At 49.6% G+C, this 26,175-nt stretch overlaps 11 protein-coding genes across 11 annotated transcripts; 5 read left to right on the top strand and 6 right to left on the bottom strand.

The window, feature by feature from the left end:
- Nucleotides 1–2,093: 2,093 nt before the first annotated feature.
- medA (transcriptional regulator medA) lies at nt 2,094–4,488 on the top strand (the record flags this gene model as incomplete). Its single annotated transcript, XM_056634782.1, has 4 exons — nt 2,094–2,397; nt 2,462–2,859; nt 2,918–3,973; nt 4,039–4,488. The coding sequence occupies 4 exons, from the start codon at nt 2,094–2,096 to the stop codon at nt 4,486–4,488; spliced, it is 2,208 nt and encodes a 735-aa protein (XP_056485402.1).
- Nucleotides 4,489–5,847: 1,359 nt separating this feature from the next.
- On the top strand, nt 5,848–8,139 carry trpB (tryptophan synthase TRP5; the record flags this gene model as incomplete). Its single annotated transcript, XM_056634781.1, has 3 exons — nt 5,848–5,983; nt 6,052–6,355; nt 6,408–8,139. The coding sequence occupies 3 exons, from the start codon at nt 5,848–5,850 to the stop codon at nt 8,137–8,139; spliced, it is 2,172 nt and encodes a 723-aa protein (XP_056485401.1).
- A 547-nt stretch (nt 8,140–8,686) lies between these two features.
- On the bottom strand, nt 8,687–10,612 carry N7509_010143 (uncharacterized protein; the record flags this gene model as incomplete). The annotated part of the gene is made up of 2 exons (XM_056634780.1): nt 8,687–9,362; nt 9,633–10,612. 2 exons carry the CDS (start codon nt 10,610–10,612, stop codon nt 8,687–8,689), a joined length of 1,656 nt encoding a protein of 551 aa, XP_056485400.1.
- A 19-nt stretch (nt 10,613–10,631) lies between these two features.
- Nucleotides 10,632–11,144, bottom strand: N7509_010142 (uncharacterized protein; the record flags this gene model as incomplete). Its single annotated transcript, XM_056634779.1, has 1 exon — nt 10,632–11,144. The coding sequence occupies one exon, from the start codon at nt 11,142–11,144 to the stop codon at nt 10,632–10,634; it is 513 nt and encodes a 170-aa protein (XP_056485399.1).
- Nucleotides 11,145–12,810: 1,666 nt separating this feature from the next.
- N7509_010141 (phosphoglycerate dehydrogenase) lies at nt 12,811–13,746 on the top strand (the record flags this gene model as incomplete). The annotated part of the gene is made up of 1 exon (XM_056634778.1): nt 12,811–13,746. The coding sequence occupies one exon, from the start codon at nt 12,811–12,813 to the stop codon at nt 13,744–13,746; it is 936 nt and encodes a 311-aa protein (XP_056485398.1).
- An 897-nt stretch (nt 13,747–14,643) lies between these two features.
- On the bottom strand, nt 14,644–16,404 carry N7509_010140 (universal stress protein family domain protein; the record flags this gene model as incomplete). The annotated part of the gene is made up of 1 exon (XM_056634777.1): nt 14,644–16,404. The coding sequence occupies one exon, from the start codon at nt 16,402–16,404 to the stop codon at nt 14,644–14,646; it is 1,761 nt and encodes a 586-aa protein (XP_056485397.1).
- Nucleotides 16,405–16,751: 347 nt separating this feature from the next.
- Nucleotides 16,752–17,720, bottom strand: N7509_010139 (DnaJ domain protein; the record flags this gene model as incomplete). Its single annotated transcript, XM_056634776.1, has 2 exons — nt 16,752–17,497; nt 17,573–17,720. 2 exons carry the CDS (start codon nt 17,718–17,720, stop codon nt 16,752–16,754), a joined length of 894 nt encoding a protein of 297 aa, XP_056485396.1.
- A 345-nt stretch (nt 17,721–18,065) lies between these two features.
- N7509_010138 (putative DRAP deaminase) lies at nt 18,066–18,744 on the top strand (the record flags this gene model as incomplete). The annotated part of the gene is made up of 2 exons (XM_056634775.1): nt 18,066–18,311; nt 18,337–18,744. 2 exons carry the CDS (start codon nt 18,066–18,068, stop codon nt 18,742–18,744), a joined length of 654 nt encoding a protein of 217 aa, XP_056485395.1.
- Nucleotides 18,745–19,230: 486 nt separating this feature from the next.
- N7509_010137 (OB-fold domain-containing protein) lies at nt 19,231–20,405 on the top strand (the record flags this gene model as incomplete). Its single annotated transcript, XM_056634774.1, has 2 exons — nt 19,231–19,363; nt 19,600–20,405. 2 exons carry the CDS (start codon nt 19,231–19,233, stop codon nt 20,403–20,405), a joined length of 939 nt encoding a protein of 312 aa, XP_056485394.1.
- Nucleotides 20,406–20,877: 472 nt separating this feature from the next.
- Nucleotides 20,878–22,945, bottom strand: N7509_010136 (uncharacterized protein; the record flags this gene model as incomplete). Its single annotated transcript, XM_056634773.1, has 3 exons — nt 20,878–21,938; nt 22,004–22,106; nt 22,163–22,945. 3 exons carry the CDS (start codon nt 22,943–22,945, stop codon nt 20,878–20,880), a joined length of 1,947 nt encoding a protein of 648 aa, XP_056485393.1.
- A 1,196-nt stretch (nt 22,946–24,141) lies between these two features.
- N7509_010135 (uncharacterized protein) lies at nt 24,142–25,349 on the bottom strand (the record flags this gene model as incomplete). The annotated part of the gene is made up of 6 exons (XM_056634772.1): nt 24,142–24,174; nt 24,251–24,376; nt 24,464–24,796; nt 24,906–25,149; nt 25,202–25,228; nt 25,291–25,349. The coding sequence occupies 6 exons, from the start codon at nt 25,347–25,349 to the stop codon at nt 24,142–24,144; spliced, it is 822 nt and encodes a 273-aa protein (XP_056485392.1).
- Nucleotides 25,350–26,175: the final 826 nt, after the last annotated feature.

Here is a 26,175-nt window from a genome sequence, read left to right as displayed (position 1 = left end):
ATTGCCCACTAGTCTCTTAGTCTGACTGCTTGGAGCTAAAGGGTGGACACCCCGAGGTCAGAAAATAAATTCCACAAAAATGGGATTTTTGTTCCATCCGAAATGCCCACTTTTTATTTTTTATTTTTATTTTCTCGATTTTTCCTTTTCCAAAAGGGTAAAAGCGTAGAGGAGGACTTTTGTCTCCACTGCTCGCAGGCCCTATACAGTTTAGGCCCAAGTTGCACTCTGACCAGGGCTGCTCTGACTGCTAATAATAATTCACTCTCACATCGTATAATGTACCCTCGTCGCTTTTAACCCTTCGGATTCCTTGCTTCGATCTTGATCTTCCCTTCCCCTCTTCCTTCTCCTCCCTTCCTCTTATTATTTTCCTTCCCCAAGGCTCGTTGTTATTATGACACCTTGAAAGGTTCCACATTCGCTCAATACACACCCACGTTCGCTCATACGCTCGCTTTTCGCTGCTACGAGAACCACGTTCGCTACGCTAACAGAAAACAAAAAAAGGAATACCTCTTTTGGTCTGGAAAAAGAAGATAAGGGGATTATCCTTATTTGAACTATTGATCTACTACCGAAACGACAAAAAACCCCATTAAGGAAAACACCCAGTTATATTCCGAATATTCTTAATATTTAATTATCGCAACGCCTTGCGCCTATTCGCTGGACGCACCTTTGATTTACAATATTTCCCGCGACAGTCGAACTGCAGGGAAAGATATCAAGTGGGGGAGGACGCAGGAATCGGAGATTGTAATTGACAATCGCCTGTCGTTTGCGCATCTCATCTCGACCTCATCGTGTCCGTAGGCATCCGTTTGTCCCGCACCCGCGACAATTTGATCGGACTACTACCATCGCCAACGTTGATTGTGATCGCCCGTCTTATTTTCATTTGAATTTCGAATCTAGAAAAGCATATGTTCTAGAGTCATCCATCGCCGCCATCAAATCTCCCAGTTCACTCGCTACTGGGCTTTTGTTGTCTCGGCTGAAAGCACCACCTCCCGTGTCTCACTATACACGGCGCAAAGAGCATCAACTATCAGCTTAAGGTTGGCACCCCACTCCCCCTTCGCCCACGGTCTCAGTCCCCTCCTCGTGCCTTGCATTCCTTCCTCTTCGGGCGTGTCTGTCGCATCTCCTTGCAGTCAAAGGTCGTGCCCTTTGACCTACGGGAGTTCCGGGAGATGACGAGCGTCGTCGAGCCGCCGGACCATCTTCCCCGTATCCATAATCACCCGGGAGTAGCTGTTTGTTATTGACATTGGACTCTCTCATCAGGTCTTTTCCCATTTGCAAAACTTGCATAATAGGAGACATCCACGGCAGATCGGTCTCAGTTCTCTCTTCTTGACATATCCCGTGAGTCTCTATTACTGGTCTATGCACCGATCCGGTTTCCCCTCCCTTCCCTCTATTACAGAACTTGGGGCTTGAAGAAAATCAAAACCAAGAAAAGGAAAAGAGAGTTCATGCTCATTATTGGAGTAGTTCGCCCCTTCGCTTGAGAAAGAATCATTTGGCACCCAATCCGCTTGAAGCCTTCCCGAAACCTATACGGCACAGGAACAGAAAGAAAGCAAAACCTCACCAGTCCGCGTGTCTCTCGTCAGGATTTCCCTGAAAAATCATTCACACGACTCCCGTCCAATCTCCGCGTCCCTTTCGACCTAAATAGCGGTGGCATTTGAACTTGCCTCCCTCTGACACGACAGGTTCCATCCCCTAGGGCTTTATGAACCATTGGGCACTAGCATTTCGTGATTTGAGTCTCTATCTGCAGCCAGCCTTCCTCTAGTTTCAGGCTTAGTGTACTCCCAATCTTGGATGGTGATTCGAGGCACTTCTCTGTGAGACTGACAGCAATCTTTCATCTCGTCGCTCGTTCCTGTCTCGGAGAGCCCCCTTTCTCGTGTACGCGCGTGGCGACGTACTATCGTTTGGAAGATAAATTCCCAGTCATTCGCTTCTCCAGCGGTTCGGTCTTGTTGCAGTCGCTGCAACATCTTCAAGCTGGCTTACTCGAAGACACACGGTGTTTTGGTGAGATTCCCCAGCTACCTCCTGTTTCGCCTTTCTTCTGGATGCCCGCATGTTTTGCCTTTTTCTTCCAATCCCCGCTCAGTCTTCTGTTTGAATTTGAATCCTCCGCCCTCCTGACTTTCCGCATTCTGCGAGAACCTCCTCGGCTGACTCTTTATCTTTCTTCCTTGTGTTTTCAGTTCGACCCGGATTTCCAAACGCCTCTAATTTTAGGCGAGACGTTGGATCTCTCGGACTCTGAGGAGACACAGTTCGTCGGTGCGTTTTCAGACGGCCTGTGGGCCAAGTCTGAGCCCTTTCTGTCTATGTCTAATTACCAGAAGCCCGCTGCTGGCGCCGTACTTGGTAAGTCGCCCCACTATCTGCATCAAACTCCCGTGTCAGTGATACTGAGACTGCTCGTACATAGACTACGCTTCAACACGGTCTCTGCATGATGCTGGTTCATATTCGGCCTATGGCCAGTCCCCATACGTGACAGCTTCCCTTGTTCCCTCACCAATGGGTGACCAGGCCAGCCAAGCTTCCGACTGTGTTCCTTATCTACAGGGTAACGAATATGCCAGTTCGTACGACGAAGCTCCTTCTCCTATAATGGCTACAGGATCTCGACCTCTGCCTGAGATCATTAGCTATCGTCCTCAACGTGGCTCCGAGGGTACAAGGGTGACGGTTTATATCCAGTCGCCTTTTGATTTGCACAGCTCCAATTATGGTAGTCTGTATTTGATTTTTGGCTCCAAGCGCTGCGAATGTATTCCCACATTCTGCGGATTCCAGGGCTCTGCTTTTCAGTACTGCCTCTCGGTGGAGGCTCCTCAATTTATGTCGACTGCGTCGCCTTCTTTTCGCGGTTCCCATTCAGCTTGTCCTGGAGACCCAGGGTGACTGCCAACCTACTACACTCCAAGTTGGTGTTTACACTTACGAGCATGTTCCTCACGCTTCTCCCGTCGCGGATTCTCGCAAGAGGAAGCTGTCAACCTACTCAGATAACCCTATCTCCGCGCCTGCCAAGCGACCAGCCCCTGGACCCGTTGTGATGCCCAAGATTGAGCCGCAAGATAGCTACTCCTACCGCGATAACCGCTCCGGATCCTTCTCGCCCTATCTGCAACCTCTGCCGGCTATGTCTGGATTCGTCACCCCATTTCATGCCGCCTCCTCTCCTCGCACCGCATCTGGTTGCTACTCAGGCGTGTCTGTTGCTCCCCAGTCGGCGGCAATCCGTGCTCCTTCTCCCCTGACACCTGGCTGGAGCCCCTCCTACTTGGCTGTCTCTGGTGATGGTAGGGCTCCTGGCATGTCCGTGGTCCACGGCATGGCTCAGCACAGAGGACCTTCGCCTATGCGCTCCTCCAACCCGACCCTTATCCGTACCTCCACCCTACAGCAAGCCAACGGCCTCACTCAAAACCAGTCATTCAATCCTTACGCAATCTACCCTACCAAGGCCATTCTCAAGCTCAGTGGCGATCTGGATGGCATGGCTGAGGGCTGGAGCAAAGATGAGCAGGTTGTTCAGCGCCGTCTCGTGGAGTTTACCCGGACGCAGACTGGAAGCACGATTCACGCTGATTTCAAGCCTGTTGCTCCTGAGAAGCGCTCGCCAAACAGCATTTGCATCAGCTGCATTAGCTGGGATGGAAAGGATGAGTGCTTCGTTACAAGCGTGGATACTATCTACTTGCTTGAGTCGCTCGTCGGGGTTCGTTTCACCGTTGAGGAGAAGAATCGAATTCGCCGAAATCTGGAAGGCTTCCGCCCTCTTACAGTGTCCAAGGCCAAGCAAGACAGCGAAGAGTTCTTCAAGGTCATCATGGGCTTCCCTAACCCTAAGCCCCGCAACATTGAGAAGGATGTCAAGGTCTTCCCTTGGAAGATTCTGAGCCACGCCCTGAAGAAGATCATCGGGAAATACGTGAGTACTACTGGGCAATCGTCATTTACAATCTTGTATCCTGTACTAACCCTATTTATCTATAGTCTGCTAGTTACTCTTCCACCGCCGGTGCTCTGCCTACACCGATCACAAACTACGCCAGTCATGGCACGGGTTCCGACTCGGGCACCGAACCTCACACCGCTGCTTCCCCCCAATCAGTGTCTGATTCTGGGCCGGCTCATAATTATGCTCACACCATGGGCGCCCCCGTCTACACACAAGCCGATCATCCGTCGCTGACAGCGGCTCCCGATCTACGATCGGTGATGCCTGCTCACAGCCAGCCATACAGTTCAGTGGGCGGATACTCCTATCCAGCGATCTGTCAGCCGCAGCATACCCACAGTCTAGTTGCTCCGACGCCCCGGTCGGCATGGGACATCCATGGACTGGGCTCTGCTGCTCCTGCAAGCACTGCAGCGCCATCCAATGCATGCTACAGCTACATGGATCCCGTGTACCCGCTGCATGACTCGGCGCACGGACAATAAACACGCTGACCGACACGTGTGATCTGATCTGATCTCATCGATTCGATTTTCTGGTTTTGCTTTTTTGCGTCTATTTTTATCTTTCTATTTTTATATTTCCCCTCTTGCTCCGTTGATACACGATTCTCCTTCCTGTCACTCCTTGATAACACGCCCAGAGTCGACATGGGGCCAACGCCGCTTGGAAAGGGGACTTTGTCTCTTGTCTGATCGTGCTCGTCCTATCGTCAACCTATTTACGATTTGAACGTCTCTCCTTACAACATTTCACGCCTGAATGCCCTCGACCCAACCTTTTATCGCATTATTTTGACATGGTTTGACACCTGTTACCTGCATTTTTTAGACGGTGTCTTCTTCATTCCTTTTACTGGGTTGCATCCTCCACCTGCTGGGCATTATGGGCTTTACTCTCCTTTTACACTACACATCTGGGCTACTGTACTATTATTTGGCATAGCATTGGGCGCTGCTGTCATTCCTTTGAGCATTCGCAGGACGGATTTGGGATAGATTTATTTGATTTCGGAAACGGAGGTGAATCGATCAGTCTTAGCGCTGGTCTTTATTCCCTCCTGGCGCAATGGGGAAAATGGAGTCTTGGAGAGAATGGTCGCTTCGGTGATTTTTCCTTCTTGAGACTGCTTTCCCTTGCTCGGAATTTATTGGGAGTTTTGCTGTTTATTTTTGTTGTTTTATTTTTTTCTCTCGTCTTGAGCTGAGGGTTGTTTTGTCTTTTAACTGCATTGTTCTGGCGCTTGGGAAGAGATGGGCTGCCCCTGCGCCCTTTGTATCTTGATTTATCTAGTCTCGTTCGAACTTGTTCATTTTGGAACTGCTCAAATATTTTCTCCCTTCCTCATTGTAATACTTCGATTGTTACCACCCCGCCACCCCACCACTTGCGGGGACGGCACATACCATTAGTATTGTTCAGGCATTTGAGTGCGGACTGGTGTGATTGTTACTCAGCCCACGAGAATTAACACGGGCACACGCATATCAACTTGAACCCAATACTAAAAGAGTATAAAATATACTTCTATTCCCATAGTACTTCATACTTCATACTTCGGCATATCCCACATGGGGCTGCTTACTCAGCGCTATCTTATCGACACACGTGACTCCGCGGGGCGAAATCGGCAGCCGGCGAAAAAGGCCATTGACTCATTCGGCTCGATTGCAATTCCAACTCCATTCTCCATTTGCATTGATTTGTTACAAGTCCCCGGGTTGCACGGTAAATTCCCGATCGCTTCGCCTTCATCCATCCAGGTCACGATTGACCCTTGACCCTACCCTTTCCCCCTCTAATCTCTACTTTATTGCCCCGCGCGGCTTTCGGTCATCTTCAATATGGAGCACATCAAGCAGACATTTGCCAAGTGCAAGGAGCAGAAGCGGGCGGCCCTGGTGGCCTACGTTACCGCCGGATACCCCACCGCAGAGGAGGCTGTTGATATTATGCTGGGTCTGGAGAATGGTGGTGCTGGTATGCAATGATATTCAATTGGCGGGGCATTGATCATTGTGGACTGACCAAATACCTCACAACAATAGACATCATCGAACTTGGAATCCCCTTCACTGACCCCATTGCCGACGGTCCTACTATCCAAAAAGCCAACACCAAGGCCCTCGAGAATGGTGTTACTGTCACATCGGTACTGGAGATGGTCCGCACCGCTCGTGGCCGTGGCTTGAGGACTCCTGTTATGCTTATGGGCTACTATAACCCCGTTCTGCGTTACGGTGATGAGCGTATGCTCAAGGATTGTAAGGAGGCCGGTGTCAATGGTTTCATCATGGTTGATCTTCCTCCTGAGGAGGCTGTTCGCTTCCGTGACCTCTGCGCCAGCTACGGGTATGTTCTATCCCAATTGGAGAAGAAATTGCCTATATTAATCCCCTTCCAGACTCTCATATGTCCCTCTCATCGCACCCGCCACTTCAGACTCTCGCATGAAGCTTCTCTGTAAGATCGCCGATTCCTTCATCTACGTCGTCTCTCGCATGGGTGTCACCGGTGCTACCGGCAAGCTGAGTGCCAACATCCCCGAACTCCTCGCCCGTGTCCACGAATACTCCGGAAACGTTCCTGCTGCTCTTGGGTTTGGTGTCAGCACCCGTGAGCACTTCCTGTCTGTGCAGGAAACAGCCGAGGGTTGTGTTATTGGTAGTCAGATCATCACTGTTATTGGCCAAGCTCCTCCTGGCCAGGCTGCCAAGGCCGCCGAGGAATACCTTACCAGCGTTACTGGTCGCAGACTCGAGCGTGATGCACAGGGTACTCTGACCCACGAAGTCAAGGTCCTCGAGGCCATTGAGAAGGCCCTGCCAACTGGCGAGGCTGCCCCCACCAAGGTTATCACCGAGGCCGACACTCCTGCTGGCCCCGGTCTGGGTGACCAACTGGAGGCTCTGAATGTCACCAAGGATCCCTCATCTCAGCCCTCTCGTTTCGGCGAGTTCGGTGGTCAATACGTCCCGGAGTCCCTGATGGATTGTTTGGCTGAGCTCGAGCGTGGTTTCGACCAGGCAAACAATGACCCCGAGTTCTGGAAGGAATTCCGATCTTACTACCCTTACATGAGCCGCCCCAGCAGCCTCCACCTTGCTCAGCGCCTGACCGAGCACGTTGGTGGTGCTAACATCTGGCTTAAGCGTGAGGATCTCAACCACACTGGTAGCCACAAGATCAACAACGCCCTTGGGCAGATCCTTATTGCTCGTCGTTTGGGTAAGACCCGCATCATTGCTGAGACGGGTGCTGGACAGCACGGTGTTGCCACTGCTACCGTCTGTGCCAAGTTCGGCATGGCATGCACTGTGTACATGGGTGCCGAGGATGTGCGTCGTCAGGCTCTTAATGTCTTCCGCATGAAGCTTCTTGGTGCTTCGGTTGTTGCTGTTGACGCTGGTAGCCGTACCCTGCGTGATGCTGTCAACGAGGCCCTCCGCGCCTGGGTTGTTGAGCTTGACACCACCCACTATATCATCGGTTCTGCTATCGGCCCCCACCCCTTCCCCACCATTGTCCGTACTTTCCAGTCCGTTATTGGCAATGAAACCAAGGAGCAAATGATGGCTGAGATTGGAAAGCTCCCTGACGCTGTTGTTGCTTGCGTTGGTGGTGGTAGCAATGCTGTCGGCATGTTCTACCCCTTCTCCAACGACCCCAGTGTGAAGCTTGTTGGTGTCGAGGCCGGCGGTGATGGTGTGGATACTGCCCGTCACTCCGCTACTCTCTCTGGAGGTTCCAAGGGTGTCCTTCACGGTGTCCGTACCTACGTCCTGCAGAACGAGCACGGGCAAATCTCTGAGACCCACTCTATCTCGGCCGGTCTGGACTACCCCGGTGTTGGCCCTGAGCTGAGTGCCTGGAAGGATGCTAACCGTGCCACTTTCATCGTTGCCGATGACGCCCAGGCTCTGTCTGGATTCCGCGCTCTTTCCCAGCACGAGGGTATCATCCCCGCCCTCGAGTCTTCCCACGCCGTCTACGGTGTTATGGAGCTTGCCAAGTCTATGAAGAAGGGTGAGAACATCGTTCTCAACCTGAGTGGACGTGGTGACAAGGATGTTCAGAGTGTCGCGGATGAGCTTCCCAACCTGGGCCCCAAGATTGGCTGGGACCTGCGTTTCTAAATTCCCCAACCCTCCAATTCTGTCTCTTATCCGATCAAGATAAGCGATCTTCTCTCTCATGAGGGTTGTGTACTGTGTACAGCAGCACAGTTACTTCTATGACATACCTTAAACTGGCCATTGGTGTCAGACGTTAGATGTTTTGTACGAACGGTGTCTATAAAAGCGCGTCATTTTTCGGGCTACTTCTCGGCTTGTTCCTTATTCTTAGGATACAATTTTCTTTTATACAGACTTTATACAATCAAGTGATATCATTCTACCTTGTGTGTTGAGTTATCCGATCATAATCAATAAGTAGTACTCGTATGGCAACTAAAAATGTCAAGGGTATAATTCATAAGAGCTATAGAGACTCGTTCACCTAGATACCTAGGTATGTTTCCTAAACGTACAATCTATGCCCAGAATCAAGCAAAAAGAAGAACCTTGGAAAGAAGCAAAAACAAAACAGGATCTAAAAATAACATGTACTTCAAAGTATAGTATTGACGCCCCACTGACAATTCCCAAAACCATGAGCTACTACTAGTAGTAGATTGGCCAATTATTTGCGGGCCATATTATCGTCGGGGTGAGTTCGAGGCTCCACACCATTCTCAGCAGCATGAAGCCAATCCAACAATCGCACCGGAGGCCCCACCTGATCAGGATTCGCTGCATGGAAATCTTGCAGCATGTGTGGCTGATATCGAAGATCTCCGGCATCATACCATTTCTGATCTGCAGGCTTGCCATACCATTTCACGCGATATTTCAGTTTCTTTCCATACTTCCGAGATCGCAGAATTTCTTCTATCCGGTATTCATCATCCTGCTCTTCCTCCTGCTGTTCCTCTGGATCTAGTAAATGTACCTCTTTGTCTCGAAGAACGACGACCTTGCTCGGAGGAGACGGTGATCGGTAATAGGTGTCGTAGTCCCATGAAGAGGGCTCTGAGCTGGGGACAGGGAGATCAGGGTAATAACCAGTGGGTGAAGGGGTAAGGTCAGGGCCTGGCGAAGGTGGAAGGGTAATGATAGGCGAAGGTCCAGCAGATGGGGATGAGGGTGGAGAAGAAGAACGTATCTGTCGACCTCGAGGGATCGTTGGTGTAGGCATCGAAGAAGAAGGAGATGATGGTTCAGAAGCATTGCGAGGTGAGAGGGGAGGGCCAGACTCAGGAGAGGAGTTAGAGAAGCGTAACTCCCTTTGGGCAAGATACCAGAGCCTGAACTTCAACCTGTAATAATAAGAAATCGCGAAGACATATAACACGCTTAATTGGATTATAGTCGCTCGAAGGTCGAAATGAAATTTCAAAATAATCAAAAACGAAGCCACAAATATCAAAATCAAGAACAGAAAGGACCGGATTAGTGATAGCAAACGACGGCCGAACCAATTGGGGACAGCATCAAAGGCCCATGATACGAACAAATATAACCTTTGTTCAATCCGAAGTAAAGCAGCTACTGTGTGCCAAAACAAGAATAAAATTCCAGATACACACACCAACATGCCGGAAGCGAGTAGCCTCACACCATGCCATCCCCGAAACAAACCAGAGGTTAACAAGGATACGCCACCAGAGAATGCCGATATTGAGGCACCGACACGAGGTCTCGACCTGCGAATGCGATCGTATGCCAACTTATAAACAGGCAAGGTGATGGCAGTGAAAAAAAGCGGCAAAATGAGCATGGCCATATAGCCGGAGCTGCGCCTGAACACAAGATGAAGCACGGTAAATGTGAACCGTTTCCAATAGCTAAACTTCCTCCAGATCGTAGAGAAGATTCGCCGAAGCCATCTAAAAGTATCTTGAGGTGATGTCGTGATTGATTGAATCGAATATGAAGCCCACTTTAAGGGACTCAAATAACCTTCCTTGTCAACATAGGAAACATACTCTTCCCAAAGGGAATCGGCGTTCATTCCAAAAAGGTCATTCCAAAACCCAAATCCATTATTCTCCTGACCTTTTAGCCAGCGATCTTTCTCTCTTCCCCAGTAATAATCCTTTGAGATTTTATCGTTCAGACGGGCAATTGATCCCTTTCCATACTTCACATTTTCAATCCAAAGCAAAAAGTACGCCGTGTGCTCAGAATCTTTATCCCACAAATCAGGCAGATCTCCAAGTAAATCTGGCGTCTTGACTCCCTGCCACGCTAGATCGGCCTGAAGAGTCACAAATTTCGCAATTCCTTCTATGAGTGCCTTAGGCGGAGGATGATTCTGATTCTTCTTAACATGTAGATACTCGGGCCTTGTGTATTGGTATATGTTTGCTAAATCGTGCGTGAGAAGCTCCAATAGTATACGTCGTCGGACTGCTGGTGTTTGCCAAGGGAGTGGACTTTCCCAACTTTCTTGAAGCCAACCAAGACTGAGAAACAGTGTGCGCTTGGAAGGACTCGCCGAGTTCAATGGCTCGACACTGCTTACTGCTGAAAGACTCATCCGCTTAAAGTCGTTGTCATTGATCATGATAGATATGGAGTCCACATTAGGGGGGAGGGAATTCATTGTCATAATCGGTCCTTGCACCCCCACCCGGAGTCGTAGTAAAAGGATTGTAGTCCGCAAATCTTGAGCCAAATTGCTTTGCTTTGTCGGATATGTAATCGGTTGAAAATCCCGGGCGTGCTTTTGCGGGATTAATGGGGCGATAAAGACTGTTCATGACATTTTCCAAGGCTATTGGGATAAGATTGCCGAGTTCGTGAAGGATAGAGCCGCAAGCAGAAGATGACGAGTCGACCTTGTTTTGTTCGATATGAAAAGCAACCATCTCCGGACCTTCTGGCCTCCGAGACTCCTTATCTTTCGCTCCATCTGAAGCATTCGGTTTTGGGAGGACGAAGTCTATGACCCAATCGCTATCGAATGTCATTGACATATTGGGTCGGGGCTTAAAGCCAGCTACATTATCCGGTACATCTTTCCACGCAGCGACGTCGAGCACCCAGTCACTTCTGACTTTGGAGCACCATAGAAGCAGCACGAATAATTGCCACATGATCGAGTTCCTGATCTTCGACCTCTTGAGTTTCTAGACTTGAAGATTTTCGAGTATCATGAGCAACACCATCCATCCAAGTGCTTGACGAAGTACGTATAATCCGATAAACAGAGCAGCTAAGACGAGGTATAAGTTTCAGTTAAAGAAAAGAAAATTAAAGTGACTATGGTCCCGAGTCGGGGTTTATAATGGCAAAGGAATTCTTTGTCACAGTCCAGAATTCAAATGTGAGTTCGTGAAAGAGAATGATAATTATAGAGCAGGATTTTAATGAAAAACAAAGACTGTTACTTTGCCTCTTCTTTGAACGATGACAGAGGAGAGTCTTTTGATTCAAGACTGAAAGCCGAATTAAAGTGTACTTTGGTCTCTATCTGGTACTGGGGGTCAAAGAGTGGTCATAAATGTAGACCAAAGGCATGGACACATGAGCATACTCACTGTAACAATTAAGGTAAAATTACCTACACTTGACTGAATTGTACTCGTGTTTTCGTTTCTTATAGCAGTTTGAGTTGAATAAGATCATAAATAGTAGGGTAATGTTCCTTACTGAAAGACAGATACAACAGTCTCCCTGTGTCTGCCAGCGCGTCCAGACATACATACTTCACGATCTCATTTAATGAGTTGAATATGAATGATTTTCTGTATTGATCCAAGTCATTTCCGGTGGGAAGAAATGAGGCAAAGTCATATTGACTCGAATATTCACTCCTTTGGCTTTCATCATTTTCTTTGTTCTGACTGTTGCCAGAAACTGGCAATCTTCCTGGAAGCCGAGTTGCAGAGAGTAGTCGATGTCAAAGATCTCAAGTAGATGAGCAGATTTGCAAAGAGGGAATGTAGTTTTTTCCAAGGAAAAAGCAGATCCCCAAATCCTGAACAGTTGTATCCCTAGATGCAGTGGACGTCAACGAGTCTCAGTCTACTGTCGATTTCCTACATCAACAAGGCTTCGAGCGAGTTCTACCTCCTTGGTAATAACAAAGAGGTAATGACAAAAGGCCTTTGAGCAGTAGAATCCCCGGAAATGGGAATCACCTGACAGCCAAAAAGTCCCATGAATTCACTCGCAGTTGATGAGCATGTTTAGGATCAGTCGAACGATGACAAAATCTTATATTGAGGAAATCACAATGCTCTGATCGTCCAACTTGACATATTTGCGAGAAAAGAAACTGCTTCTATCCGTATCTCATTGAGACCCATCAAGGACAATAGCAACTCTAATTAGCGTGGGGGTGCCACTTTCAATAACCGACGGTGGGATGTTGTAGTATGGATCCACCATCGCCACTCAAGATATCACCATAATTTCGAAGAAGGAACCAACAAGATAATAGAGAAAAAGAAGAAGAAGAGAAACCAATAGATTGAGCTTTATAAACAAAAGGAATAATCTAGGCATAATATACTGCACGACTGTCCAAAGGGGATGGTTTTCCGGCCTCGGAGGTACCGCCCGAGATCCCCTCATTCTCCCTCCTTCTTCTTCATTTCCCGTCGGTCTTCATCCGATTACAGTGGGGTATCCGCGGGGGATTATTTCCCCGTACTTGAATGGTGGGGGATTCCTATCTCAGTGACACCTTGGGTTTATCTCTTCCTTCCTTGTCTCTCTCTCCTTTTTTTCAATCTACGACTCGCCGTAATTATCATTATGAAGCTCCTCTACCCAACCTCAGTCCCGGGCCTCGACCTCCAAAGCCTCAAGGCCCTCGCCTCGCTGCACCCTTATGATGTCAAGTCTCCCATCCCCGAAGAGCACGTTGACGCCGACATCCTCGTAACCTGGTCCAACGCACCGGAAAACCTCAAGGATGCCGCCAAGCGCCTAAAGAACCTCAAATGGATCCAATCGCTCGCCGCCGGCCCCAACGACGTCCTGGGCGCCGGATTCGACGCCTCCAAGATCATCATCACCACTGGCGTCGGTCTGCACGACCACCCCGTCGCCGAGCACGCCCTCGGTCTTCTCCTCTGCGGCGCGCGCCGCTTCTTCGAGATGCGCGACTACCAGCTCCAATCCAAGTGGCCGCAACATCTGGGCGGATCATTCCCGCGCAGCGATTTCACCACTCTGCGCGGTTCTCGCGTGCTGATCTGGGGCTTTGGCAGTATTGCGAAGACTCTCGCCCCGCACTTGACTCTTCTGGGCGCGGAGGTGAAGGGTATCGCTCGCAGTGAGGGCGTGCGCAATGGCATCCAGGTCTATGGTGAGGATAAGCTTGCGGAGCTTCTGCCGCAAACCGATGCCTTAGTGATGATTTTGCCTGGCTCGGCCGCGACGCAGAATGTGTTGAATGCTGAGAGACTTAAGTTGCTTCCTAAGCATGCTTGGCTCGTGAATGTGGGACGTGGTGTCTCGGTTGATGAGGATGCTTTGGTGGATGCGCTAGAGAAGGGTGAGCTGGCCGGTGCTGCTCTTGATGTGTTCCAGACTGAACCCCTGCCTGAATCGAGCCGCCTGTGGAAGGCACCTAATGTGGTTATCTCGCCCCATGCTGCGGGTGGAAGACCAGTGGGCTCGGCGGATTTGATTGCGAGTAACTTGCAATGCTTCCTGACCGAGAAGCCGCTGAGGAACACGATCTAAATACTATTTCATACTTACGAGGCAAAGATACCGGGGAATGAAGATATGCACATAAATGATTACAATTTGATATAGAATTTGGGCAATGACTCTAGATCATGTCTGTCAGAACCAGCAGTTATAATGTCGCAACCTACTACCTAGGCATGTCACTCAAAGTAGAAACCAGTCATTTTCTTCTCCATGCAACTCGCCTCTTCTTGCCCAGCCTGACTGCTCTCGAACTAAAGGGTTCATTTTAGGATTTGAAAACATCAATTCCATAGCGTTCTTTTCCATACGCAGGGTATACTCAGATCTTATATTACTGTAACATACAGTGACCCTGTGGTACATTTTACTGTGATCAGAGAACCAAAAAATTGATACTCTCCAAAGTTACAGGTGGAAAGGTAGCCAATTATGGCATTGATTTCGCAGTCCTCATATTCTAATTTTAATAAACATCCGTAATTCATAAGTTCGGGGTATCGAGATAGGAGTGATGAAGGAGTAATAGTCTAAGAATACCAAGTGGTACCCATGCGCCATGATATAAGACGATGCTATCAGTTGATGATTGGCGGACCAAGTAGAGCTTCAGCAGCCAAGGGAACGTCAAATGATGCCAAAGGCGTTGGATAGAATTTAATCCACCTTTGCTTGTGTAAGACTCTTCGGTGTTCGGAGATTGTTGGAGAGGTGCAAATTCGCGTTGGTGTTTTTGTGTCGCTTGAGTTTGCGACGAGCAACCATAACAGGGACGGAGGAGTGCTGAAGTAGGTAATTAGAGAATGAGCCCAGAAGAACTCTGCAATCACAAGTCAGTAGCTATTTTATCATATTTTGCTGGAACATGGCAATGCATACCCTTTCAAGGCACTTTGGCCACGAGCACCAACGATCACCATAGTTGGTTCAAGTTCGTCGATCTAGATATAGGATTAGCATGGGACCCTTTTGAGCAGAAACACATTTCACGGAGTAATAACTCACAGCCTCGGTGATCATGAGTTTAGGGCTCTTGCAATGAATCACTTCCACGGCAATCCGAACCTGAAGGAGAGTCTTGCGGAGAAGCTTCACACAAGTTTGCGATACTGCCTCGACAGCCCGTACGCGCTCTGTTTCCGTGACTGAGGATACGCGAGAATCGGCCGAGCCCGTCTTGCTGGCAGTTACAGGTCCCAGCCGGCCAAGGATTGTGCGGTTTTGAGAAGCCTCCCTGGTCTGCGAGCCAACAACCACTGCCGCATCTTGAATAGCCTTCGCTCCTTCTCCAACTTGTACGGAGGATGGATTCCCGTCCTCGTGTATGGTGTAGATGGCGTACATCGTGTCGCCCTCCCTCAGAACGGTACCGATGGTCCATTCTAAAGCATATACTGATTCCTCGCTCAGGTCGGTCGCGACGAGATACTTTCGATGACGCCGGCGGCCGCCATCAGCCTCCTCCTGAAGACTTGCATAGTTTCCCCGAACTATCGTTCGAATCGATCGGTTTGGAACGCGATTGTCAATGGCGGACATGGAAATGCTGAGCTTCTGGGCCCGATGGACATCTTCTTTCTCGGCCTCGTCTTCTGAGCCGTATGGGGTGCCAGCAGCGGATTGTGCGTATGGGGTCGGAATATCATAGCTAGTTCGAGGGTGGATAACGGTTTTGAGGGCAGACTTTCTAGGCTTCTTGTCCATGCCCGGAATGTTGAGTTTGTTGATTGGTTTTGCTACATGAAATGTTAGCACGCTCTGCGTTGGGTAGAATTGTATATCGCTTTTTGAGAACGCACCTTCTTCGGAGAATGTGGCTTTGTCCTCTCTGGCTTTATTGAAGTCACTGGGGGTGATTCTAGTGATATCAGAGCCTTTCTTCTTACGACCTCGTCCCTCATTCTGTTCATCATCACTGGATGAATCGTCACCATCGTCTTCGCTGCTCTCAATGATATTCTTGTCACGGTCGAAGACGTCTTTGGCAAGTCGCTCGCCGGATTCCTCGTGTTCGGTCGGTTTGACATAATCCGGAAGGACACTTGATCTCTTTTTATTGCCCAAAGCTTCGTCCGACTGGTTATGAGCATCGTTCATTATCGCTCTCCCTTTTTCCGTGTCGGCCAGGGTCGGTTTCGCCGAATCGAATTGGCGAGTACCAGGGGAAACGGATCGACTGAAATGCGGCGATCTAGAATCAAGAGATGAACCACGCCGACTCGATCCATGACTTGAATCTCTACCGCGAGAAAAGCTGCGTGGGAATAGTCTTGACTCCAATCCCGACATCATTGCGGCCATGCCCTTTCGGCCTTGTGTCTTTTCCCTTTGGTCCGATGACCTGTGAGACGCATCCTCAGCGTCGGCCGCATGCCGCTCCGGGGAGCTGGGGGCGGATGCCATACTAGTAGCGAGTGAGATGTTTCGTAAAGGTGAGGACTTGAGAGGTCCGGCCGAGCTGCGATTTGATCTTCGTGATGACGAAGCAACCCCGCCAACACTCCTTGCAGACTGCGGGGTGCTGGAGCTCAGCAGATTCTGGACAGTGCGGCCAATGCCCGGAGGTTTAAGGTCTTGAGTGGGTGATGGAAGCGGTGGTGAGGCAGCACGATATGCTGAGGATTTTGTGAGCTCCCGCGACGAAGTCTCAGGGAGCTTAGGGGAGATGCGACCAGAGTGGTACGACATCGCGTGCGGTACCGCCTCCGGCCGGGTTGCTGTGGAGAAAGCGACGGGAACCAACGAGGAGGCTGAGCGGTTGGAATGTGGAACCTGATCGCCACTGGCACCTTAATAGTATGACGATAAACCCGCAGTAAGGTCACTCCGTACTTGGATAGGAGAATCGCTCCAGGATTGAGGGTTGAAGATTGGAAAGGTGCAGGATCAGAGGAAGGTACAGCGCTGCATACTACTAGCCGCGAGATGTTTCTGCTAGGCTGGGAGATTGGGTAGTTGGATCTGTTTACCATATCTAATACAGTTGATTGCGGCTAGAAAACAAACGCTAAATGAGAAAACAAGATCATACAAAACTATGCCTTGGACTTCTTCGTCTTTGTCTTTGCATCTTTCGACTTGCGAGCTCCAACGGCAGCGAATGCCTCCTCCGATGGCTCATCGGGTGGTCCACGCTTCTTCCCATTGGGCTGCGCATATTTCTCCTCAAGATGCGCGAGGAATCCCTGGCCACGTTGTTGCTGACGCTTGCTGATCAGAGCCAATAGATCATCCTCACCCCCAGCCGAGCCCTTGGAAGTCTTCGCAGCCTTCTTCTTTTTATCATTCTCCATCTTCTTTGACATCTTCTCCGCCTCCTTAGCCTCCTTCTTCGCACGCTTGACCCGTCGATCGCGTTTCGCCTCTGAATCTTCGGTATAGTTGTCATATTTCTCCACCTCTCCCGCGGCAATGGCCTCATCGATGATACCCCGGAAGCGCTCGTCGTCGTCCAAGACGTTGGAAAGCATCACCGACTCATAAATCCCGTCAAGGTCACCCTCATTTGTCTCGTATGCCTCGAGCAAGTCCTTCTTCTCTTCATCAGAGCCTTGGTATTTCTTTTGGAAATCGGAGACGGCGCGCGTGTCGAGCATGGCGGAGAGTTGTTCGCGGTAAAAGTCCAGCCAGTCAAAATCGCCATCTTCACCAAGCACTTCCTGCGTGTTGCCTGTGCGATCGTACATGTTGCGACGCCGTTGGTCGGACAGGACGGCATAGGCGAGGGCGATTTTCTGGAATTTGGCATTTGCTTCGTCGCGAGCATCTTCGCTCACCTTGTCTGTATATAGCACGGGGAATTAGCATTTGTTCAAACTCCGCTTATAATCTGGCAGACGGTGTGATAGACACTCACCTGGGTGGTACCTCAAGGCATTCTTCTTGTATGCAGTCTTGATTGCCTCTGGTGTTGCTGTTGAGTCGACGCCGAGAATTTGGTAGAGATCTTCCTCGACCGAGGGTGGTTGGTCATCGACCTTGTCAGACTTGGATCCTTTGGCCATTTTGAAATTCGCGTGATCAATCCGAAGTGACCAAGATACGATAGTATGGGATGTATGGTAGCAGTCTTATATCTCGAGTCCAATGTTTCCAGTAAAAAGTTGACCGGCGCGGGTCGCGATCTCCGACGCGCCGCCATTCCGTCATTCTGCAGCCCAGACCGCTTTCAATGTGACATCACATCTTCAAAGCTGGACCCTCGTCTGTTGATTCTTATAATTACTTACTTCTCTGACATTATCAGGTCGAATGCCAACTAAGGTAGCTCGAATTCTATAATCCGCCCTATTTTGCGCATCTTCTCCGTGATCCTCACCACCAATTGAACCTCCTCCCAACCCTCCACAATGTCAACCACCTCCCCGCACACCACCTACATGCAGAAATGCATCTCCCTCGCCGAACAGTCCCCTCCCCGACCGACAAACTTCCGCGTGGGCGCAATCCTCCTCTCTCGAAAAGATGGTGATTCCACCTACTCAGACGACCGCGTTCTTTCTACAGGCTATACCATGGAATTAGCCGGAAACACCCACGCCGAGCAGTGCTGCTTTGCGAACTATGCCTCTGTCAACAAAGTTGCAGAGGAGCAAGTGAGCGAAGTACTTCCCTGTTGAGTCGGGCCGAAAGCTCATCATGTACGTCAGCATGGAACCATGTGGGAAGAGACTATCTGGGAATGCGCCGTGCGTGCAGCGCATTACCAGGACCCGGGACGGTGGCCGGGAGGGAATTCACAAGGTTTATTTCGGTGTGAAGGAGCCTACGACTTTTGTTGGAGAGTCTGAGGGGTGTAAGATGCTTTCGGCTGCGGGGATTGAATGGGAGCATGTCCCTGGTTTGGAGAAGGAGATCTTATCGGTTGCTGTGGCTGGGCATGAGAATCCGGAGGAGGAGGTCAAGTCTGCTTTGGGGAAGATGGGGACAAATGTTGATGATATTAGTGAAGAGGAGAGACAGAGACAGGCGCAAATACCTCGTAACCCGAAGAAGAGGATGATGGAGAATGAGACCATCCTTTATTAAATGGAAATAATAAAAAAATGACAAGATCGGTGACAGATTGTCAGCATTCTGCTTGTTAGCATCAAAATGGAACAGATATAAGAAGTTATGGTACTAGAACTTGCGCTCAGAAATTCCGAGGTACTAGATAGCCAATTGTAATTCATCGCGAGCACTTTGATAGGAGCGGCCTGGTCAACGGTGTTATTTGACAGCATACTCTACAGACCTTGGCGTGACAATACAACAAGTTTTCCAACGGTTGCAGCTTGTCACCAAGCTGCGTCCAAGCATACTATAAATTCCGATACTCCTGGTCGGCACCTCAAATATCTGTTTATTTTCTCATCCCGTTTTGCAGAACAATAACATTGTTCCCATCGACACGTCCAATTGAAGACACGTGACCGCTCCACTTCATCGATTAACGACAATCTTCCAACATATCTGGTCACCTTCAAGTGATCACAGCACTTTTAAAGATCCCTCCGACGAGAAAATGACCTCATGGAGAAACACAACGATGTGGACCCTACCTTCTATCCCGCATTCTGCTTCAAGGCATCCCCAACACACTTCGCCTGGGTGAAAATGGCGCTGGCAGATGTGCACAAGCTTCATAGACCGGAAGGTTTCAGCGGTATGACTAGTACTCCTCTTTCTCTTTTCTGCTATTGTCATTCTCTCGTCAATCTCATTTCTTTTCTTCTGGGGTGAACTGCTTCTCTTCATCCGTTCGGGTTTTGCCCTGCCCTGCCCCGCTCTACGCTGCGCTTCCCTACTCTTGATTACATCTACATGGCTTCTGTTCATTCTGCAAACTACCTCAACAAAAAGACCTTGAAAAGAACATAATAACTAACAACCCCCCCACAGGCCAAAACCTATTCTTCTACAAAAACCACCCAATCACCTTCATCAGCGTGGTAGGCGTAATCGTAGCCAGGAACGAAATCACCCGGCGAACGATCCTCACCATAGACGACAGCAGCGGTTCCACGCTCGACATTGTAATTTTACAAGCGGATCCAAAAGAAAAAATCTCAACAGAGAATAGCGCCCAGGTCCGAGTCTCATCATATCCGACTGCAGCCAGCACGGCCTCATTCAATCTCCCAATGAAGCCAGCAGCGACCGCAGATCTTGATCCCTCAGCGGAAGAACCACCGGATCTCCTAGCCATGAATCAGATCGTCCACGTATCCGCCACAGACAGGACAATAATCGACATTTCAAAACTTGTCCCAGGAACCACAGTCAAGGTCAAAGGCACGGTGAATCGATTCCGATCAACGATGCAGGTGAATCTGGAGCGATTCGCGCTCGTGCACGATACGAATTCCGAAATGCAGTTCGTCGACGCGAGACTTCGGTTTTTGGTCGAGGTTCTTTCTGTGCCGTGGGTTCTGCTTGATGAGGAGATTGAGGCGTTGAGGCGCGAGGCTGAGAGGGGTGGGTTGGAGATTGCTGATGAGAGGAGGAGAGCTGAGAAGAGGGTTAGGATGAGGGCGGAAAGGGAGGAGAGGGATCAGAGGCATATACAGAAGCGGTATGAGAAGGAGGAGAGGAAAAGGGCTCAGGGGGCTGGGGTGTGTAAGGAGGATGGGGTGAAGGTTATGCACGATATTCGCCTTCGCAAGAAGAGGGACCTTTCTGTACAGGGGGGTTCGGGCAAACCATAAGGCAGTTTGAGAGCACAGCGGAGGGGGGTGCGTTTTGAGGCTGGTTTGACTTCTTTGGAATTGGTGGCTCCAAGTTCCTTGATATTTGAACAGCCCTACGAGTTCAGGTTCCATTGGAGTCGCATTCGGGGGAGACTCTCCTGTGTTACTAGGCACAGACTCAGAGTTTAGTAGCCACTATACGTTGTTTCCAAATTTCCCCATCCTCTGACGTGTGAGATCTCGACAAAAGACATTTATATATTAGCGATAATAAGAGCTTTTGTGCGCGAGCAGTATGTATTCAAAAAGATTAGACATGAGACATCGTCATTCATTTCGTCACAAACCCCCAGAAACAGGGTATCTTCATGCCACGCGAAACGCCCAGCTGGAGAAGGAGAATCAAAGAAAAAAAAAGATAGCAACACCTGACAGCCAAAAAGGCACACTAAAAGCTTGAAAATAATGGGGCCCCCAAAGAATCACACAATCAGTGGTAGTACTTGACCGGTCCACCACCGTGTCCACCAAGCATACCACGATAATAATCATCGCCACTGCGACTGCTGCGATGATCTTTGAACCGACGGCCATCGTCACTATCGGGCAGAACAGAAGTTGGAGACTCCATGTATAGATCCGCGGCAGATATGCCCTCATATCGGGGAGTGTTGTCGCGACTGCTATGCAAATCGCTTTCCGAGTGTCGATAGTCACCAGGACGTGTGTTCATCCCACGAGACGAGCTGCGGGATGTTCGTGAGAATCGTCGAGAAGCGGGGCCGGAGCCAGTTCGACCATATCGGGAATCGCGGTCAAACTTTTCCGCCGGTCGGTGCTTTAGGGGTTCTGAGGTAGAGTTCGAGGTCGAGGTCGTGCCAGTGATGTCTGCTGGTCTGGATGTGGAGAAGGAGCTAGTTGAGCTGCCAGTGCGAGAGTGGCCTGAGCCTGACTCTTTATATTGCTTGCCGCCTCCCGGGTGAGCGCTGTATGGCTTTCTCTCTCGCTCGATGGAGACTGAGGGTGTAACTTCTTCGTCTTCGTCATCGATCACAGCCGAGGATGATGCGGCAGAGGCAGAGGCAGAAGTATGTGGAGGGCGTCCTCGTTCGTATGACCGAGCTCGGCCGGAGGATGAAATTGCTGGCTCGGGGGATCTCTTTGCAGTCGATGGTCGTGAGAGCTCACGTTCCTCTTCGGTGATGCGAGGTAAATCAACTCCGCAGTGCTTCATTATATATTCCTCAGTCTCCTCTCTTAGTTGAATATCAGCGGTGTCAGGGAAGAGCCGGCGCGGGATCTCTTTCGGGAACCGCTCTTTCTTGTCATCTGGATTGCTGATCGGCATGTTGAGTACAGCCTTCTGTAAGCGCTCGTATTCCCGGTCTGGATGGGCTTGAATCATCATGGTAGCCCATTTTTCAAATCCTTTCGGCGTCAGGCCCGGGATATCGGGTCGTTCCTTGAGATCAGCCGACTGAACCAGGTGGTGTTCCACTTCCACGTCGCGGAATAGTCTCGAGATGGAGGAGGTGCGGTCATCAAAGATATCTGTATCAATACGTCAGGAAAAGTTCCGTATAGGCCGATTCGAGAAGAGAAAGACCCAAACCAACCTTTCCAAGGATATTTATCTAACGAAACATTGGTGTCCGCATAAAACTTTTGCAGCTTGTCGGGAACAATGACAAGGGTATTTCCCGGTGGGTAATCTTCGATCTATTCCCTAAGCGTTAGTATCTTTTTTTATAAATAAAATCATGCTTATGACATACCAAGTGCATTGCAATTCCGCGCAAAAATTGACCAAGTCTCTTTGTAGGCTTTCCATCTTCAAAAAGCTTTCCCCAAATTCTCTCCAGTGTCGTCATCTCCATCACTGTGGTGTCCCGCTCCGGACCCTTGGGGCGTGGTGCCTGACTCCCTTGGCTAGACATCGACTCACGACGCCGGGAAAATGACTCTGGCGATTGTTGCGTCCTTGAGCGAGGATCATTCGAGTAGGCAGAGGGCGGCACATATGGGTGCGTATCGTAGCTTTTAGACATGGGATCGACGAAAGGCACCGATCCGCTTCTCTGAGAAGCAATCGGTGGAGACTCGGAGTGTGGTCGAGGAGCCAAGTCTGCCGCTGAGTAGGGAGGCTGCAGTGACTGCGATCGAGCAGGAGGCTGACCAGAACCAGAACCAGAGCCAGGCAGGTTGCTATTCTCCAAGCCACTAGCTTTGAGCTGCTGGATCACGGTCGCGGTAATCTGCTGCAAGACATCGGGAGACAGGTAGGCGGACGACTCATTACTATGAACGGCAGAACTGATAGCATCGTTCAAATGGCCCGAGTTCGTACTCTCCGGGCGGGGAGGTTCTGGATATGGCTGGTCCATGTTGGAGGTAGCCGATGCGGGCTGAGGCATCTGCAGTTGGGGCATGTTCAGGTAATCGTTTTCATGGCGAGAGGGATATGGAGGATGCGGTGGACCATAAGGATCGGTCGGGTCGGAGGTCATGTTGCCCGTCTGGTAGGGATTAGGGGTCGAACGGTATCCATCGTAAGCCATCACGGCCAGGATACGAGACGAGCCGTGGGGTTGGTTTGTTTCTCTCTCGCTCTGCGGACAGCCCGCTGGGAAAACAAAAAAACAAAAAACCAGTCACGGATAACGGCCTGAGGGGAAGAGAGTGTCGCAGAAGGCAGAGAAATTCGGAGCGATGGAGGGGCTGTGGGGAAAACAAAGTGGCGATCCCAAACACAACTGCGTCACTGGTGCAACAGCTTACTAGTACATTAGTACTGGCCACTGCCATCCTGTTAGACAATATGCCAGTAGCCCTGTGGGACTGTAACTCAACGTCACGAACCTTTGATGTGGCGCATTTAATATACTAAAGTGCCACAAATGCTTGGGATGTCATATTCGCCAACTGTGCTGTAGCGTCATGATCGGCATCATTTAATCTATTCACTGATGGCTTCCATGCGATGCCTGCGTCGATTACGATTTCCTCTGCACCTATCAGCGCTGCTAGCAGCCCGTTTCATGTTTTGCACAGATCGCTGCATCTGCAACTCGGCTGCAAACCCGACAGTTGGCTCTGCAGAACAGGCCAGTGCAGCCACGCGCTCGGAGGCATGACCGCAGTAGGGTTGGGGAGATGATGCGGTGAAGGGCAATCATTGAACTTCATGATACTCCAGGGGTATTATTGAAAGGACTACGAGTAGGACTAAGTGTACACCGAACAACTAGATCCAACTTCAAGTTGGGATATTGGTGGGACTTGAGACTATTGATCTTCCTAATTATAGTTCGCGGGGGCGAATATATTTTTAGCGCCCAGGAGGGTCTCAAGTTCAACTTGAAGTAGTCTACTCCGTACCAATGTCAGCCCTGGAGGGCTCATAACTCGGATCATTGTGAGACTGAGACTAGTGCATCTTGATTCTTGCGAAAAGAGAAAAAAGAAAAGAACCCCCCCCCCGACCTGCTAAAGATAGATAGATTATTGCACTTCCCAGTCTTTGGAAATGAGTGGAGAATTGGATACCCTGTTGGAACATGGGGAACGGAACCACCGATGTCATGACCATGGCACCCCTGATCCTGACCAGGGAAACAACGTACCAACAATTCAGGTTGAAAACTAGACCGCTTTGATGTCATTTTCATATTCATATGAAAAGAGAAGAGAGGAAAGAAACAAAAAGGCAGTAGGGGAATGCAGAGCCGAGTGAAGTTTCGAGAGGCTCAACTGTTTACTCAGGGTGGCCTCGGCGATGACGGTTCGGCTGGTTTGGAAAATTAGATTAGCCACGCGACCATGAAAGACAGACCAAGGAAAATGCCCAACGCAGCATTACTCACTCGGATTTTTGACCACCCGGTTCGACTTCGCTCGGCTCGTGGGGCAATGGTATCATCGTCAGAGCCATATTCGGGGGCAAGCAGAAATCCATCATTCGAGACCAAAGTAGAACTTGTGGTAGATCGCTGTAGTAGAAAGAAAGTTCTTGTCATTAAAATAGCTCACTGACTCCCTTATTAGGGCAAAACCAGGTCAAATTGGAAGCAACTTACGATCTCGTCGTCGGCCTCTGCCCGTGGAAGGTGAGGTGCCGTAGCCCGATTGGAAGCAGTCTCATATGTTCGTTCACTTGTCGAAGTCTGTGCGGAAACACTCTTTGTACCGAGTGCATTCTGATGCATGAGCCCAGGTTGAGGAACTGCCGATGGCTCAGAGGGAAAGCCACTCTCGTTGTCATTTTCACCAACAGGAAGAGCAAGTCGGCGTCGGGGTGCAGGGGGAGGTCCCTCGATCGCTCGATCTGCACCGAGATTCTCCTCGATCCGCTGGCTACCACGCTGGCGTTCACGTTCATGAAACTCGTGGTCGTTGTTCATCATGAAGTCCTGGCAAGGAATGCAAGTCTGTCGAAGGCCATTCTTGATCAGTTCGAATTTCAACCATCCAAGCATCCCCATCCATATATATTTATATCAGAAAGCAATGACCACTTACTGGCTCCGCATACTGGCGCTGATTTCGCGCAAAGGAATCGAGACTCTTGAGCTCGGCACAGATCTTGCATCTGCGCTCTGCCTGCCCCGGATTGGTCGAGCAATCACAGCAACGGATGAGACCTGCCGGATTCGAAATCAAGATTTGGTTTCCCTCTCGATAGACTCTCTGTCGAAGAGCCGCAAGTGAAGCTTTCGAATACCATGCCTTTGATTGGCGGATTCCGCACAGACAGCAAGTGAGCCTGTAGTTGTTAGATATGGCGCCCGGGGCGATGAATCCGACTGCATACCTACCACTCTGGAAGTTCAATGCTGTCCACGCTGGAAGAGGTTAGCAGAGAAATCACTGCAGATGATAATGCCGAGAGAAGGAATAGACTTACGTCCTTCTGACGTTCTCGCTGTAGCCGCCTTTGAAGGCACTCACACGCGAGTTATCCATGATAGCTGGTCAACGAGGAAAGAGGCTCTCGATTGGCATAAGATTCTTTGGTCAACTTTCCGGGAGGGAATGGAGTTTGGAGAGAGCGAGAGAGAAAAGAGAGAGAGAGAGAGAAAGAGATGTGAAGAGTAACTTGAACGTAATGGAAGAAAAGTTATGGCGGATGTGCATGGAAAGGGAAGGCACCATCCATGTTGTGCCTGTGGCTCGGCGGGCAAGCACCCAGCACACCACGACAATACCATACGATCGCTGCCTTGGCGTATCATTCACATCGAAGCACATACTTCATTGATCTGGATACTAGATGTATCAATTAGAACGAGGCTCCAATTCTCTAAATGTGGTACTTTACGAGCCTATGAAAACGCTTGGAACGGCTACATCCCGGAAGCGATTGAAGCCTCTATAGATATGCCGGGTCAAAAACATCATACCGTTATATTTGCTCTTATAGACCATACAGCAGACAATTCAATTGGCTAGTATATACTCCTGAATTTCATAGGGATTATTCTGCAGAAAGTTACGACAAGTAGCTACTAGTATCACGTAGACACGGACACATTGAAAAGCTGTAGACGTGAAAGAATTCACAAAGACTCATACTAGTCTCTAACACTCTAATTTTTGATATAACGTTTTTTTCAAGCTTTAAACTACCTAAGGATGCCTCCAGCACAGCTGTAAGCATCATGCCTATGGTCACAAACCTACAACTGTTGCTAGGATATCCTGCGGAAATCCCTAGACATACCATGGTCGATCCGCAAACAATCTCAAACCCAGACGACAGAAATTAGGTAAGCCATACAAGAGTCAAAAC

This window comes from Penicillium cosmopolitanum (genome assembly GCF_028827165.1).
Source record: "Penicillium cosmopolitanum strain IBT 29677 chromosome Unknown utg000009l:1.0-9042332.0:1.0-9050551.0, whole genome shotgun sequence".
Taxonomy (NCBI): Eukaryota; Fungi; Ascomycota; class Eurotiomycetes; order Eurotiales; family Aspergillaceae; genus Penicillium; species Penicillium cosmopolitanum.
Note: the sequence above shows the minus strand (reverse complement) of the source record. Positions and strands in the feature narration are given on the sequence as shown.